The 16,040-nt window shown below is 37.4% G+C and overlaps 1 protein-coding gene across 2 annotated transcripts in view; it reads right to left on the bottom strand.

Moving 5' to 3' along the window:
* The window catches only part of gspt1 (G1 to S phase transition 1), a 59,210-nt gene that overhangs the window by 22,029 nt on the left and 21,141 nt on the right, over positions 1-16,040 (bottom strand). The window contains exons 3-5 of one of the 2 annotated variants that reach the window (XM_039774166.1): positions 7,865-7,906; positions 4,975-5,208; positions 854-887 (exon numbers count right to left, since the gene is read on the bottom strand). In XM_039774166.1, the coding sequence (XP_039630100.1) occupies positions 854-887; positions 4,975-5,208; positions 7,865-7,906 (310 nt within the window). The remainder of the gene's footprint in view (positions 1-853; positions 888-4,974; positions 5,209-7,864; positions 7,907-16,040) is intronic. The other variant, XM_039774167.1, reaches the window with a different exon arrangement.

The following is a 16,040-nucleotide window of genomic DNA, read 5'->3' as shown; positions in this document are numbered from 1 at the left end:
CATTAAAATGTGCCAAGCAGTTATATAAGGATACATTTTTTTAATTAACTTAACAATGTTTTCATTCAGATTTAATGCTACTTTTCCAAGTGTACTGATTATTTAATCCATGATTTACTAATGAGTCTGATTCTAAAGTACATATAAAAAATAACCAAGCATTGTACGAGTAAAAAAGATGACCTGGTCTATAATGCTGCAATGTGTGAATGTTTACCCTTATAATCATCTCAGAAAATCAAGTACGGTAATCACTTTGTGAAGCACACGCAGTGGAGAGACACAAAACACAAGGGCAAAATTGAATGAGTCTTCATTTTTGTAACATTTGGCCTTTTACTTTGGAAGTGCATCAAGTTTATGTTCTTCTAGCTTACATGTCTTTTTGTAGATTGTGCACTTGATTTTCAAAGTCACCTGCTTTCCTAAAAGTTAGTCTGAAACACCTCCTTGGGTTAGAAGATGAAATACATCTCACGCTGCTGTGCTAATGTAAGTATGTCAAGAGGGTTTATTTTTGGTAAATGTCACTATTTCATAAAATTGGAAAATCCAAACACTTGCATAACTTTCTTAGAAACAAGTGCCAGATGCTTTTATTTGTTTAAAAAAAAAAAATCAGTCTGCAGAATGGAAAATTCCACACAGAACAGAAATGGTAGTTTTTAACTTGCCAGTGGTACTGATTAAAACAATGATTAGGAATCGTACAGATACTTTAGTAGAAAATGTCAACTAACAGCTAAAGTGTATTAAAGCATTAGAAGTTCGGTATCTACAAAGTGTATAACACTCTCAGCCAGCTAATACTGGCAATTTGAAATTCTGTTTAATTAAGTGTACTTGTACTTACATGATCTGTCCTCCAATTGTTGATTTTCCAGCATCTAAAAAAAGAAAATTAAATAGTTCAGACATTTAATCATAAAGTGGGGGATAATGTAACAAAAGTAGACCTCACTTATAATGATGTAATATTACATATGAACACTTTAGAGAAGCCCATCTTCCTCTGAGATTAAATCAAGGCTGACGCCTCAGTTTAATTTAGCAAACTCCTGTTACAGTTAAGGCACACAGCTTATTTTATATTGCTATACGATTTTGCTTTATAAATGTAATAATTGTTTTTGATTAATTTCTTTTTCTGTTTTCTTTCTCTTCTCTGTTACTGTAGTGTGCACGTAGCCTGTCTTGGAGTAGATGTGTCATCACATTTTTTTGTTTATGTTGCATTTTTAATTATTGTGTTGTATGCAGGGCTCATAAGTAGAAGTTAGCTTAGAAAAGCAAATTGAATAAAATCAAATCAAGTGGAACACAGGACAACAAAGATTTTGCTTCCTGAGCACCTTTGGGTGTATTGCATGATCTTTGGTCAACTGAGCACAAAAATCACATTTACATTTTTCTATCACAGTTTTTTTGCAATCACTTATCTCTGCGATTTTCTCTCATATTGTTAAGTATACACATTCAGTACAATTACAACTGGAACATCTCCGGTAATCTAAAAGTTGTGACAGGATAGCTCAGGTACACAAAGTACTATGAATGGGACAGATGTGATAAATTGTCTCATTACATAAAAACAAACTGGTTGCTGCAGGGCAGTCAAGCGAGGCACAAAACCACTTGTCAATGGAAAAAAAAAAAAAAAGATTTTTTTGCCTCCTCTCCATATAAAACAAACTAATATACTATGTGAAAGATATGAAGGTGAATTTTGATAACTGAGACAGATGTCTCTATGAATAATTGATTACAAGATTAACAAAGGCATTTTTGTTGGTGCACAAATCAGACATGTCATCAATGACAAGCAGTTCAAAGATCTGATAGTAAGGGTTGGCAGAAATTGCATGGTAGGCCTTGGTACTGAGAGTTTTCTTGATGACTTCAGGTTACCAAACTAAGTCCATCCGGTTGACAATTTGCTTTAAGGAGATCAAACCATGAAATGCTAAAGATTCACTTTCTGCATTCACACTTGGACTTCTTCCCTGCTAATCTTGGAGTAGTCAATGATGAACATGTTGAACGATTTCACCAGGACACTGCAGAAATGGAAAAACTGCATCAGGGCAAGTGGAATCTATCACTGCTGGCAGACTACTGCTGGGACACTGAATGGAGAAACGTCAGATGCAGAGTTGGACCAAAAATCAGCAGCAAAACATTTTCTGCTGTATTAAACTAATACAACGTGTTAGCATCAGTAAGTGATTTAACACCCTAAATTCAATCAAAGTTCATTTCATGTTTCCCCAAATTCCTATGCGGTAAAGTCAATCTGAAATGTTTTTTTTTTGTTTGGCTTGGAGTGGTTTATCATAATTAACAAAACTTTTTCAGGAAGTTAAACTTATGAAAAAATTGTAAAGTGATAATCAAAGCTCTATTAAAGGTCTAAGGACTTTACAACACTTAATGTTCAAGTTGTTCATGATGGACTTAAGGGTAAGGTTTGGTCAACTGGGTACACAATGCACTGCATTCTTTATGTATTTATTATTAAATAATTGGTGGCATTGGCATTTCCTATCTAGATGCATCTTCTATATGAAACAATAAAGGCAGCAAAATGAAAGTGGCAATTTGGTGTAAGATTCATGTGATAAAAACCAAAAGGAAGCAGGTGTAAACTGCTTGAAAATGGCAAAATGATGGTCAACAGTGAGGATTAAGAACACCTGCAACAAGTGCATGAGGCTTCTAAATGAGAACAACAAATGGGATGTTAGCAGAAACATGCAGAAGAGACTATCCAAGTTCTTGTGTTTAAAAAAAAAAATGACAGACAAACATATCCTGTCTGTGGGTTACGGAACTTCCATTTGACAATGTGCACCTCAACACCTCACTTGATATGGAAAAGAACATTACACGTTTAAACAGACTGAAAAGGGAAAATGCTCATTTCAGTTTTACAAAGGAACGTGTGATCAAGCAACCTTTTTTTCAGCAAAAGAAGAAGATGTGGAAAAAGAGGAGTGAATGGCTGTGTGGGATGTACATTTAACAAAGGTTTGATAAAAAAACTCTCCAGTGCAGGGGATGATGGAAGCAAGTTCATAAAAGCTGTAATGTCAAAGGTAAAAAGGCTTTCATTTGTTTGTTTTTAAAATAAAAAAGGGGATGAAAACACAGTAGTAGTTTGAAGGATGAATGGAAATTCTGATGCTTACAATACATGATGAATAGGGCTAAAGATGCTGACATAAAGTTCAGGTTAAGGGGAAATGCACTGTGGCAGAACCTCCGCAAGCTTTCCACCATTCTGATGTCTAACAGGGCCTCATTGGCACTGAAGGCATATATTTTTGTAAGATGTAAAAGAAGTTAAAAGGTATATAGGAATGAGATGCGATTATTTAATGGCACCGTAATGAAGCAAAGTTAAATTATCATGTACAATTGTGAAACTTCCCTAAGGGAGTGGAAACAGATACAGTTGGGAAAGAATGCAGGAAATCCAAGCATTTTCATTGTCCTGATATTGTGAATCCGTGTCTATCTAACACAAACTGACATGAAGCTGCTGCACACCTCGTCAGTGGGAATTTCAGACGCCTTCAACAGCTTTAGCAACACTGGACTGATGTGCTTCAAGTGGACATTTACCAGGCCATTTGCACGTTTTTAAAACCCAGTCTACCTCAAAATCTCACTCCACAGCTGCCTTTCACTGTAGCATCACTTTTACACAAATGTGCCAAAATTGTGTTGAACTTGTACTGAAGGTTTGAAGATAAAAAAATAAAAATTGAACAAATTGTACATCCATACACATAAACACATACGCAGACACCCTGTCTACGGTGGATTTCTGCCTTTCTCCTTGTATTATTACGGTGGATTTCTGCCTTTCTCCTTATATTATCAGGACAGGTTACTGGATTAACAGGGTTCTGGAATTGGATGAGTACATGGATGAATATTAGGTTAACGCATGTATTAAAAAGTAACCTAAAAAATAATTTGAAAGTGCCTTTTTGTGATCAAGTGTTTATTGATATCCAGTTAAATACAACTATACGATAACAATTAACCAAATGATATTTATGAGAATGTAAAAAGGATAAATAAAATGACCTTTCTGAAGCCCTACAACCTCCACCCTATGTTTTTTTCCCCAAACTACTGTATTCCCATATTTGTATGAGGAACAAGGCACCGCATCTGACCAAGGGAGAAGAGAAGAGAAGAGAAACGTACCACTGACCCAGGAGACACATCTCTCATAACAAATGGATGACCACATATTTAGTGCTGTACTATATATGCCAATTGCTACCATTTGTTATTACTGGTCCTAGATGCCCCCCTAATCAAACCAGCTCTAATCGGTTGAGATTAAAGAAATACGCCTTCCACGCATAACAGAAAGAGAATCTTGTGATTTCCAACATGAGGCCAGATCTGATTTGGCAGCAACTGTTCCAAGTGAAAACTGTTTTTGTTGCATATAATTGAGCAATAGGAGGTATGGTGTAGTAATAAAAAAAATCTAAAGTAACAGAGGTATATCTGTTGAGAAGATGGAAGACCTAACAGTATCCACTGTATGCCAAAGGGCAGCAACAGTGGGGCATTAGACATTAGAAAGCAGAAGTGATCCGAAGTCAGCCCACAGTGAATTGTCTTCTAGGGGTCATGTAGAGTCTGTGTACTAATTTAAATGAGATATTCTAAATACTTGAAAAGTCGAATTACAGTTTCTCAAATTTGTACACGCTGTAACAAATGATTTTGTAATCGCAAAACTGCAACGGACAAAGAATTAAAAGAGCAGCCTACAACAGTTGAGATAAGCTTTCCTAACAAACTTTCTAAGTAAAGAGTAGGGGAGTGAATTGCATTTTTTCTAAAACTAGATAAACACATCTTTAATTTCTTAATCAGTCTTTAAAAAGTTTAAAAATACACATGGCCCAACAAAGCATTATGTTGCTTGCTCATCACATTACTTACCAACATGCCCAATGAACACTACATTCACGTGTTCCTTTTTAGGAGCATCTGGTGGTGCAATGGCTACTTTGGGTGCAGAAACCTCTTCCTCCTCCTCCATCATTTCTTGTGCTGCTTCTTCCACAGGTCCCCTGTCTCCTGCAGGGCCGCCTCCTGGTTCCGCCTCATTTGGCTCCTCTTTTTGTTCCCATGACTCTTCTTGTGTCATTTCTGCTTCACCATTTTCCAAAGGTGCTAAAGAAAGGTAAATTAAACAAAATTACGCTAATAAAGAATCTACTCGTAGATCTGGCACCTCAAGCCTCGGACACTTGTTTTCTAAACACTATCATTAGTGTTTCAAGATAAAGGATTACATAATTAAAAGTAGCATTATTTGTGTTCAAACCTAAAATCAAATCTCATAAACCAGTCAAAAGAAGCCCGCCACTCCAGAAAGTATTACATATTACGCTCAGAACATTAACGGCAAGCTTCCATAATTACAAATCATTCAGGCATTTCTTTTAAACTACTATGCCTTGCCAATTTTTGGAGAACAGGAGTTTACAGTAATCATCTTAGCAGCAAATATTTTTAAGAGGTTGAAAAACTGACAGCACGAGAACCATAAACCAAAAACAAAAGTCTAAATCTATTACCAGGTTCCCTGCTGCATCGTTGCATGAATGCTGCTTTGTCAAATGAATTAAGCACTTCATCGACTGTACACAAAACAGCCTCTACATCACAAGCAGTTACAACTTGAGATATTGTCAACAATAGCTGTAAGCCTGACTAACCTGCCACATACTGTTAATGACTCCAGAGTAATTAAATAAGCAAATTAATTGCTGGACACGCCACTAAAAAAATCTTCATCATAAAGGAAAGGAAAAAAATGTTTAAATATCATCTCAGCAAAAAGGAACACAGTTCATGTGGTTTGAAAATGTGTGTATCTGGATGTAGTGCATCCTCCAATGGGAAAAACTGTTAGGGAAGTCTAAAATATTTGAACGACTGTATTTGGATTAATATTACTTGAGTACGATTTTGATTACTTCAAACAAATGCAAAATTTAACATTCAGAAACAAACTTTGTGTGCACGTGTGCCTGCATTAATACTGTCCATACTAGTTATACAAAAAGGAATTTCCAATGCTGTAAGCTGAACAGAACAGAGGCGAGTCGAGGAAAAGGCTGCCATGCTGATACCAAAATGCACTGCTCTGCTCTCCACACAATGCCCACTTGCCAGTATCCCAACATCAAAATGAACAATGCTCAAAATACAGCAGGAAATGCCAGCGGGGTCCTGAAACTTGACTGGAGTATCTCTGCATATGGCAGGAGTTTCAAACATGACTCAGTTTTCACTATTTGATAAAATTTATTTTGACATCAGAATTTCATTACAATGCCATATTACAGATAACATTTTATTACAGAAACCCCTTGTTCTACACATCATGTTTTTTTAAATATTAAAATAATATATATATAAAAATACTTTTTAAAAACCAGGCTTATATTAAGTTAAAAAGAGTACTAAAAAGTCAAAACTAAGTCTCTCATACATTTGTAAAATAAAAGCGCTACACTTTTTATCTTAATAGATGCGTGGTTTTTAAAAAGTATATATATATATATATTTATTTTTGTTTTTTTCAACTTTTTAGTCTTGGATTTGTTTTAGTATAATTTTGTAATCAATATTTTAACACTTTAATATTTCTATCTGTTACTAGCGCCATCTATTGGTGAAATCTTGAACTATTCTTCATATGAAAATTTCATTTCTTAATTAACATGGATTAATCAATCAATTAGTGAAACGAACGATTGATTCACGTACTGTCATCGGAAGTGACTAAGTCATTTGGACAATAGGAAGTGGGTTAAATATCGATTATAACATTTCTACCAGACAACAATTTATGCAAAGTTATTGTCTACTGTACCTGCATTTTTATCACTCTTTAATTTAATATTGCTCTTAATCAGTATGCTGCTGCTGGAGTATGTGAATATCCCCTTGGGATTAATAAAGTATCTGTCTACCTATCAAACGGGTGAAGTTAAAAAACGCATGGCAATAACCACCTAAAAATAATATAAAAAGAAACCACACAGAGTGCCCTTAAAAAGTATTCAGGTGTCTGAATGCTTTCTGAAAGCACGGTCATACTTCAGAGTTGCTGTAATTTGAAAAACCAGTTGGAAATAAAAATTAATATTGGAGTGGAAAGTTTGTGAATTCTGAAATGACACTGTAATGGGACAAAACTGACAAAAACTGAAGTGTTTTTAATTGCCTAGAAAAAGTAGGAAGATTTCCCACACTATTAAATTGAGCAAGAATTTCAAATGAATGATTACCACAGTTCTACACTGAAATTCAGTATCAGTTAAGATAGTTTATTATTAAGTTGACAGACGATTGCGCACAAATATCAAACAAACATTAGAACTAACAGTGAGACACACACAAACCATGAGGCGGCAGATCACAGACAGAACGACATGAAGGACCTTCGAAACTCCACTTGATGTTATTCTGGAGGAGTTAAGTGGACAGCACTGATGAGCTTTACTGGGCTGAATGGCCTCCTCTCAGGTAAATGTTTCTAACGTTGTAATGTGCAGAAACAACTAAATGCACACTATGAGTAGAATTTTTTTTTCTTGAAAAAAGCAAAGCAAAAATAATGAATCTTACAAACTATAGTTAGCTACACTACCTCTGAATTAACATCTACTTGAAAAAAAGGTAATTTAATCTTTGGTGTTAAAACCTAAAGCAACAGTCAATGTGCCCACAGGCCTGACTTTACAATTGTGACTACCATGATCATGTGCCAACAGTGAATGACCACAGAACCACAGTTTCTAGTAAGGCTACATACCAGATGTGTCACATATTTCCATGCTGGTGACTTTATCGAAACCTGAGGGAAGAGAAGAGACAAGCCACAGCTTAGACACCTGCAGACACGCCATGTTCCCTGAATATATTTTTTTTCTTCTTTGAGAAACAAATTTTGTTTAGTTAAGGGTTTTGAGAGGCCAAGGGCCTATCAAGGACACATCAGGCACTGTGCAGAAACTAACCCAGGAACAGAATGCAAACTATGTATGTAATTTTTTTTTCTATTTCCAATACTTAAGAAAATAAAAAAAAATATCTGTTTTCCAAATAGCTCAATAAGGGATGCCAATAAATTAGAAATGTTTAATTCAGGGTTGTTAAAACTTTATAACCATCACTTTGGAAAACTACCAATCGCTGGCCATATTTACAGTACGTAATCAGATCGGGACAGAAATTGATTTATCATAAAATTGTAGTGACTATTAAATTATTTGCCTTTTGCTTATGTATGCAGCATTCAAACAGTCCAAAACGCAACTAAGATGTAGAGAAGTAAGCAACACAGCAGCAGCTCCTCCTCTGTGGCCGCTACGTTGGAATGTGGTTTTCTTCCATGAAGCGTGCCCAGTCAGGGAATGAGACATTACACTGAGCAGGATCATATCAGGGAAGGCTGCGAAATGCTCACAAACCAATCAGAAGGCAATTAGACTGCATTTTCGAAACGCCACCGTTTTTTGGCATCCACATAGTCACAACATTTTTAGAAATATAAAGTTTTGAAAAACATTTTCAAAAGGCTCCACTTTTAGGGGTTAAAAACAGAGGTAGTGTGGGGAGAAGGCGAAAAACTGAGACTAATATCTGTGTTTTTAAACAAAAACGTAGTAGCATAGATGTTGCCTCAATGTCTGTAAGAAAAATTGAAAATTGGAGGAAAAAAAGATACTCCTTTGCAATAGACACCGTAACAACATTTCTATAGCACATTTTCATACAAAGAATGTAGCTCAAAGTACTTTAGGAGATGTCAAAGAGATAGTTGCAACAAAAAATAATAATGTATAAGCAACCAAATAAATCCATACGAGCTTCTATGACAGACATGAAAAAAGTAGCATCCATATATATATATATATATATATATATATATATATATATATATATATTAATTTTGGTCTCCAGAGATGAATATGAAAAGATCTGATGGCTGGGAGGACTGAAAAAATAAACACACTTCAGTTAAGCTGGAGAAAAAAATATCTGCAGGGGCTCCAAGGACAAAAGACCACCCAGCCCTCACTAGGCATTCTACTTAATGGAAATGTGCTTAAATCATCCCTTGTTGTTCCCAGACTTTGTACCAGAGGGTCTCATGGGCAGCTAAAGCTAGATGACCTCCTTCTAGAACCCGTCGCACAAGAGTAAGTGTAGGATGCCACAGTTCCTTAAACATGCACATATTCCTTGAAATTAATAAATTACTTTTCTCTACTATGGAGTAGGGTAAACTATAGTATGATGTTGTTCAAAAAAGGAACAAATAAAAAGGTCAGAAACTAGAAAACACTTAGAAGTGGACATAATGTGATGTCAAAATAAGACAAGTCTATGCCATAGTCTGAAAGGTGGTGGGAGAAAGATGGCCGCTATTTAATTCAGCCTTTGTTTGAGCAATTTAAAAATACACAAACAAAAAACATTCACTGAAGAACAAGGGGAAAAAAACTTAAGGAAGAAACCATTAAAGCCTTTAGAGGCTCAGTATCCGGCTGCTGGCTACAAAACTAAACACAATGTTAAAGCATTCCTCTGTGACAATGGACTGTTTTCAGTGAATTATTTTAACACCTGGGATGGTGTGTGCAGTGCAACATTTTTTTTACTGATAGGAAATATTTTCCAACTTCAATATTTTACCAGGATATACTATAGATTAAAATTGGACCAGCATTTCAAACACGGGCGGCACGGTGGCGCAGTGGTAGCGCTGCTGCCTCGCAGTTAGGAGACCCGGGTTCACTTCCCGTGTCCTCCCTGCGTGGAGTTTGCATGTTCTCCCCGTGTCTGCGTGGGTTTCCTCCCACAGTCCATAGACATGAAGGTCAGGTGCACTGGCGATTCTAAATTGGCCCTAGTGTGTGCTTGGTGTGTTTGTGTGTGTCCTGCGGTGGGTTGGCACACTGCCCAGGATTGGTTCCTGCCTTGTGCCCTGTGTTGGCTGGGATTGGCTTCAGCAGACCCCCCGTGACCCTGTGTTCGGATTCAGTGGGTTGGAAAATGGATGGATGGAACATTTCAAACACTAATTTTGCTAAAAAGATTTCACAAAGTTTTCACGTGTTAATACAGCACATGTCATTTGTATACCGAGAGGCTGGTTGTGACTTCTTGTGTATTCAGACCCTTGAAGGAGTGATGAGAATTTGACTATTTTTTTGTGGTGAAACAAACATACAGGAATCAACGTTTCATTGTCGGCTTGGGTCACTGTGTGGAGTCTGTATGCATTCTTCAGGTCTCTTGTCCACGATGAATGGATGGCTAGGCACAGAACTTCATTTCAGCATTATCTAGTTATTGAATGGCTTCTTTGCAATCTTATATACTCTCACTCCTCATTATGGCTTAATCTGGTTTACTATGTTGTGCGAATAGGGACTGAAAATTAAAAACCTTTATTCACTCTTTTGCCAGCTGCATGCTAGTAAAACAGTTAACCCTGACCTGACACTGTGGACTTTAAACATTCCTCCCACTGTCTCCCTGGATTTTCCCCTGGGTAGACGTGTGTGTTACAGAAATGGCTGCTCTACACTAAGACCTAATGTGTGAGAGTATGGGTGTGCACCCTGTGAAGCACTAACACAATGGCTGGGGTTAGCGCCTGTCTTGGAAGTGAAGTGGATAAGAAAATGAAAGAATGGATAATTTCAAGCAAAACACAACAAACCTATGAGAACACACAACTCTAACATTTTCACAAAAAAAACAAAAGAAAAACTACAAAACATAAGCTATGTTTGTGTGTATTTGAGAATGGCTTTGGGTGTAAGAAAACAAATTGAATACTGCATTTACAAGACTGGTGCAATAATAAATCTAAGTCCCAAGATGGGTTAAAATTTTTAAAAATAAATAAATACCAATATACCGAACATAAACACATCCAAAAGATAGAGAAGTATCCAGCTACAGTCGGGACAGTTTTAGGCCTCGAACAGAACCGAACATTTCAAACACTATGAGGCCCGGAACCATTTTGTATTCATGTGAGAAACACAATGTTTATTTTTACCTCTTCTGTACCTGTGCAATTGTATAATTTACTAATTGGATTCAGTGGACACTTTTAATGTTACTTTACCTAGAAAACTGACTCATTTTATTTTTACACATAAAAAAGCTGACTTATGACAACATATATGTGGTGTGAAAAACTCTTTGCCCCCTTCCTGATTTCTTATTCTTTTGCATGTTTGTCACACAAAATGTTTCTGATCATCAAACACATTTAACCATTAGTCAAATATAACACAAGTAAAACAAAATGCAGTTTTTAAATGATGGTTTTATTATTTAGGGAGAAAAAATCCAAACCTACATGGCCCTGTGTGAAAAAGTAATTGCCCCCTTGTTCAAAAATCACCTAACTGTGGTGTATCACACCTGAGTTCAATTTCCTGATTACTGCCACACCTGTTTCAATCAAGAAATCACTTCAATAGGAGCTGCCTGACACAGAGAAGTAGACCAAAAGCACCTCAAAAGCTAGACATCATGCCAAGATCCAAAGAAATTCAGGAACAAATGAGAACAGAAGTAATTGAGATCTATCAGTCTGGTAAAGGTTATAAAGCCATTTCTAAAGCTTTGGGACTCCAGCGAACCACAGTGAGAGCCATTATCCACAAATGGCAAAAACATGGAACAGTGGTGAACCTTCCCAGGAGTGGCCGGCCGACCAAAATTACCCCAAGAGCGCAGAGACGACTCATCCGAGAGGTCACAAAGACCCCAGGACAACGCCTAAAGAACTGCAGGCCTCACTTGCCTCAATTAAGGTCAGTGTTCACGACTCCACCATAAGAAAGAGACTGGGCAAAAATGGCCTGCATGGCAGATTTCCAAGACGCAAACCACTGTTAAGAAAAAAGAACATTAGGGCTCGTCTCAATTTTGCTAAGAAACATCTCAATGATTGCCAAGACTTTTGGGAAAATACCTTGTGGACTGATGAGACAAAGGTTGAACTTTTTGGAAGGCAAATGTCCCGTTACATCTGGCGTAAAAGGAACACAGCATTTCAGAAAAAGAACATCATACCAACAGTAAAATATGGTGGTGGTAGTGTGATGGTCTGGGGTTGTTTTGCTGCTTCAGGACCTGGAAGGCTTGCTGTGATAGATGGAACCATGAATTCTACTGTCTACCAAAAATCCTGAAGGAGAATGTCCGCCATCTGTTCAAACTCAAGCTGAAGCGATCTTGGGTGCTGCAACAGGACAATGACCCAAAACACACCAGCAAATCCACCTCTGAATGGCTGAAGAAAAACAAAATGAAGACTTTGGAGTGGCCTAGTCAAAGTCCTGACCTGAATCCAATTGAGATGCTATGGCATGACCTTAAAAAGGCGGTTCATGCTAGAAAACCCTCAAATAAAGCTGAATTACAACAATTCTGCAAAGATGAGTGGGCCAAAATTCCTCCAGAGCTGTAAGAGACTCATTGCAGGTTATCGCAAACGCTTGATTGCAGTTATTGCTGCTAAGGGTGGCCCAACCAGTTATTAGGTTCAGGGGGCAATTACTTTTCACACAGGGCCATGTAGGTTTGGATTTTTTTCTCCCTAAATAATAAAAACCATCATTTAAAAACTGCATTTTGTATTTACTTGTGTTATATTTGACTAATGGTTAAATGTGTTTGATGATCAGAAGGGGGCAAATAGTTAGTTTATCACACCACTGTATGTGTGTGTATGTCTATATATGTATATATGTCTATATATATATATATATATATATATATATATATATATATATATATATATATATGTCTATATATATATATATATATATATATATATATATATATATATATATATATATATATATATATATATATATATATATATAAACTATAACAAAAGACATACATTCCGCGGTGTTGCTTCGGATGCAGAACTGACAGACCTCAATAGTTTGGAGGTTTAATAGATAAACTACCAAGTCCACTGGTCTGAGAGCAGAAACTAAGAGGTACATGTAATATATGCATCAATGCCGTGGAAAAACGGGAAAAACCTTCTGGAAAGTGGGCGGAGTCAAAGGAGATGCCCGACAGTGACACCTGCTTACGGGTCTCAGAATGTCTCAGGTCGATGAATCGGTCTCTTCTGTAGCTGGACTCTATTGGAACAGATAGTGCAGCAGAATAATCAACTAACAGTGATACACACTCACCTAAAGGGTTATTAGGACCACCATACTAATCCGGTGTTTGACCCCCTTTCGCCTTCAGAACTGCCTTAATTCTACGTGGCACTGATGCAACAAGGTGCTGAAATCATTCTTTAGAAATGTTGGCCCATATTGATAGGATAGCATCTTGCAGTTGATGGAGATTTGTGGGATGCACATCCAGGGCACGAAGCTCCCATTCCACCACATCCCAAAGATGCTCTATTGGGTTGAGATCTGGTGACTGTGGGGGCCATTTTAGTACAGTAAACTCATTGGCATGTTCAAGAAACCAATTTGAAATGATTCGAGCTTTGTGACATGGTGCATTATCCTGCTGGAAGTAGCCATCAGAGGATGGGTACATGGTGGTCATGAAGGGATGGACATGGTCAGAAACAATGCTCAGGTAGCCCGTGGCATTTATACGATGCCCAATTGACACTAAGGGGCCTAAAGTGTGCCAAGAAAACATCCCCCACACCATTACACCACCACCACCAGCCTGCACAGTGGTAACAAGGCATGATGGATCCATGTTCTCATTCTGTTTACACCAGATTCGGACTCTGTGTAAATTGTAGCCTCTTTTTCCTATTTGTAGTGGAGGCGAGTGGTACCTGGTGGGGTCTTCTGCTGTTGTAGCCCATCCGCCTCAAGGTTGTGCGTGTTGTGGCTTCACAAATGCTTTGCTGCATACCTCGGTTGTAACGAGTGGTTATTTCAGTCAAAGTTGCTCTTCTATCAGCTTGAATCAGTCGGCCCATTCATTCTCCTCTGACCTCTAGCATCAACAAGGCATTTTCGCCCACAGGACTGCCGCATACTGGATGTTTTTCCCTTTTCACACCATTCTTTGTAAACCCTAGAAATGGTTGTGCGTGAAAATCCCAGTAACTGAGCAGATTGTGAAATACTCAGACCGGCCCGTCTGGCACCAACAACCATGCCACGCTCCAAATTGCTTAAATCACCTTTCTTTGCCATTCTGACATTCAGTTTGGAGTTCAGGAGATTGTCTTGACCAGGACCACACCCCTAAATGCATTGAAGCAACTGCCAATGCCAAGCAATGCAATGATAAATACAACAAACTGTGTTTCACATACTCAAATGTAAACCTACTTTTGCCCACTCCTGTACTCTGAATATGAACTTATTCTGCTTCTACTCCAGCAAATGCTTACATGTAGTATTTTTCACAAAAGACTAATTCAGAGTGATGCAGAGACCAGCAAAAGCAAACATGTCAAGCAGTGCAACACAAGGGATATAAGACAAAATACATGGAACAAACAGAAAAAAATGGCACAAGCTAACTAGCAATTCAGTGTGGCCATGCCACTGCGGGTAGCCTGTCAGGCATGAAAGGGACTACAGAGTACTTCAAATCAGCTCTCCTCTTACCTTGCCACTTGTGTTGATTAACTGTCTAGTTTTAAAACTGAAGACAGGACTCTTGACTAGTGAAGCAGCAGGTGTTCAATTCAAACGACTTTCCAGAAGTATTTTATTTAATAACTAGCTGAGGTACCCAATTAACACAGGTTAAAATCAAAGTAATTAACATAGACCTCAGTATGAATGCTTGCAGTGCACCATGCAATACATACGTCTCTTATATGCATGGTCTGGGATTTGAAAAAGTAGTGTTAATGACTGTGATGCACCATCTGTTGGAACAACAAAGGCAATGCATTTTATTTCTAAAAATGTTAGTGATGTTTCATTTATTGGAACAACAAGAGACATAGCAATTGGACAGACATACATACAGCCACACAGACACTTATTCTTGTATTGAGGTACATATTTTAGCAAAAATTGCTTTTCCCTGTTGTGAGAATACAAATAAACGACCTAAAATGCTGATTATATGACAGAGACTTGAGTAATGTCATATTATTTATGGATGTTTTTATACTGTTTGCTGTGGTCCAAGGTTGGACTCCCCATTCTACCAAAAAGCTTATTATCTCAATTCCCCATGAAACAAAAAAGGTTTCTCAGCCATCTCTACAAACTACACGGGGTAACATAAAAATATACACATTTAAGGGAAAGTACATTCAAAATAGAGCCCAGGAAGTACTTCTTCACACAAAGGATAGTGGGAATATGGAACAGATTACAACATTGTGTAAGTGAGACTGGGAATAGTACAGCAGTGATGATGTGAGATAATGTGTTCATTATTCATTTTAATGTGGTTTTATTTGTCAATTTACAACGTTAAGTGCTCATTTTTCAGGGTTTCTGATGCCTTAGATTCTAAATCTCTCATTTATTTTGCGATTGAAAACTTATTTTTGTTGCTGTGAATTGTGTTTTTAACACTTTTGCCACAATTTTGGTCATCCCTTTGTTAGAACAACTCTGTGCTGTCAAAGCTTTTGCCCTTGAAGCCTTTAAACCCGTCATTATAAGCGGTTCACGGTCATCATTTTCGGCACTTCCTCATCCAAGCTTTTGAATCCCAACAACTTTTTTGTCGATCAGCCTTTTGCTTAAAACAACCCTTCTAAACTACATTTTCGGTCTCGACTTGTAGCTGAATCTCGGACTATGATTTCCGATTCTTGTTTTGGTAACACTATGGCAATCTTCTCGGTACTTCTCCCTTTGTAAGGCTTTGAATACATCTTTTCTCATTAAAATGTTTAAAAAAAATCCTTCATGGTAGTGTGCTGGCACAATAAGCTATTGTTGTGTGTTAATATCATGAGGTGCCACATTACTAGATTT

This window comes from Polypterus senegalus, chromosome 13, assembly GCF_016835505.1.
Source record: "Polypterus senegalus isolate Bchr_013 chromosome 13, ASM1683550v1, whole genome shotgun sequence".
NCBI classification, from domain to species: domain Eukaryota; kingdom Metazoa; phylum Chordata; class Cladistia; order Polypteriformes; family Polypteridae; genus Polypterus; species Polypterus senegalus.
This window is presented reverse-complemented; position numbering and strand designations above follow the sequence as displayed.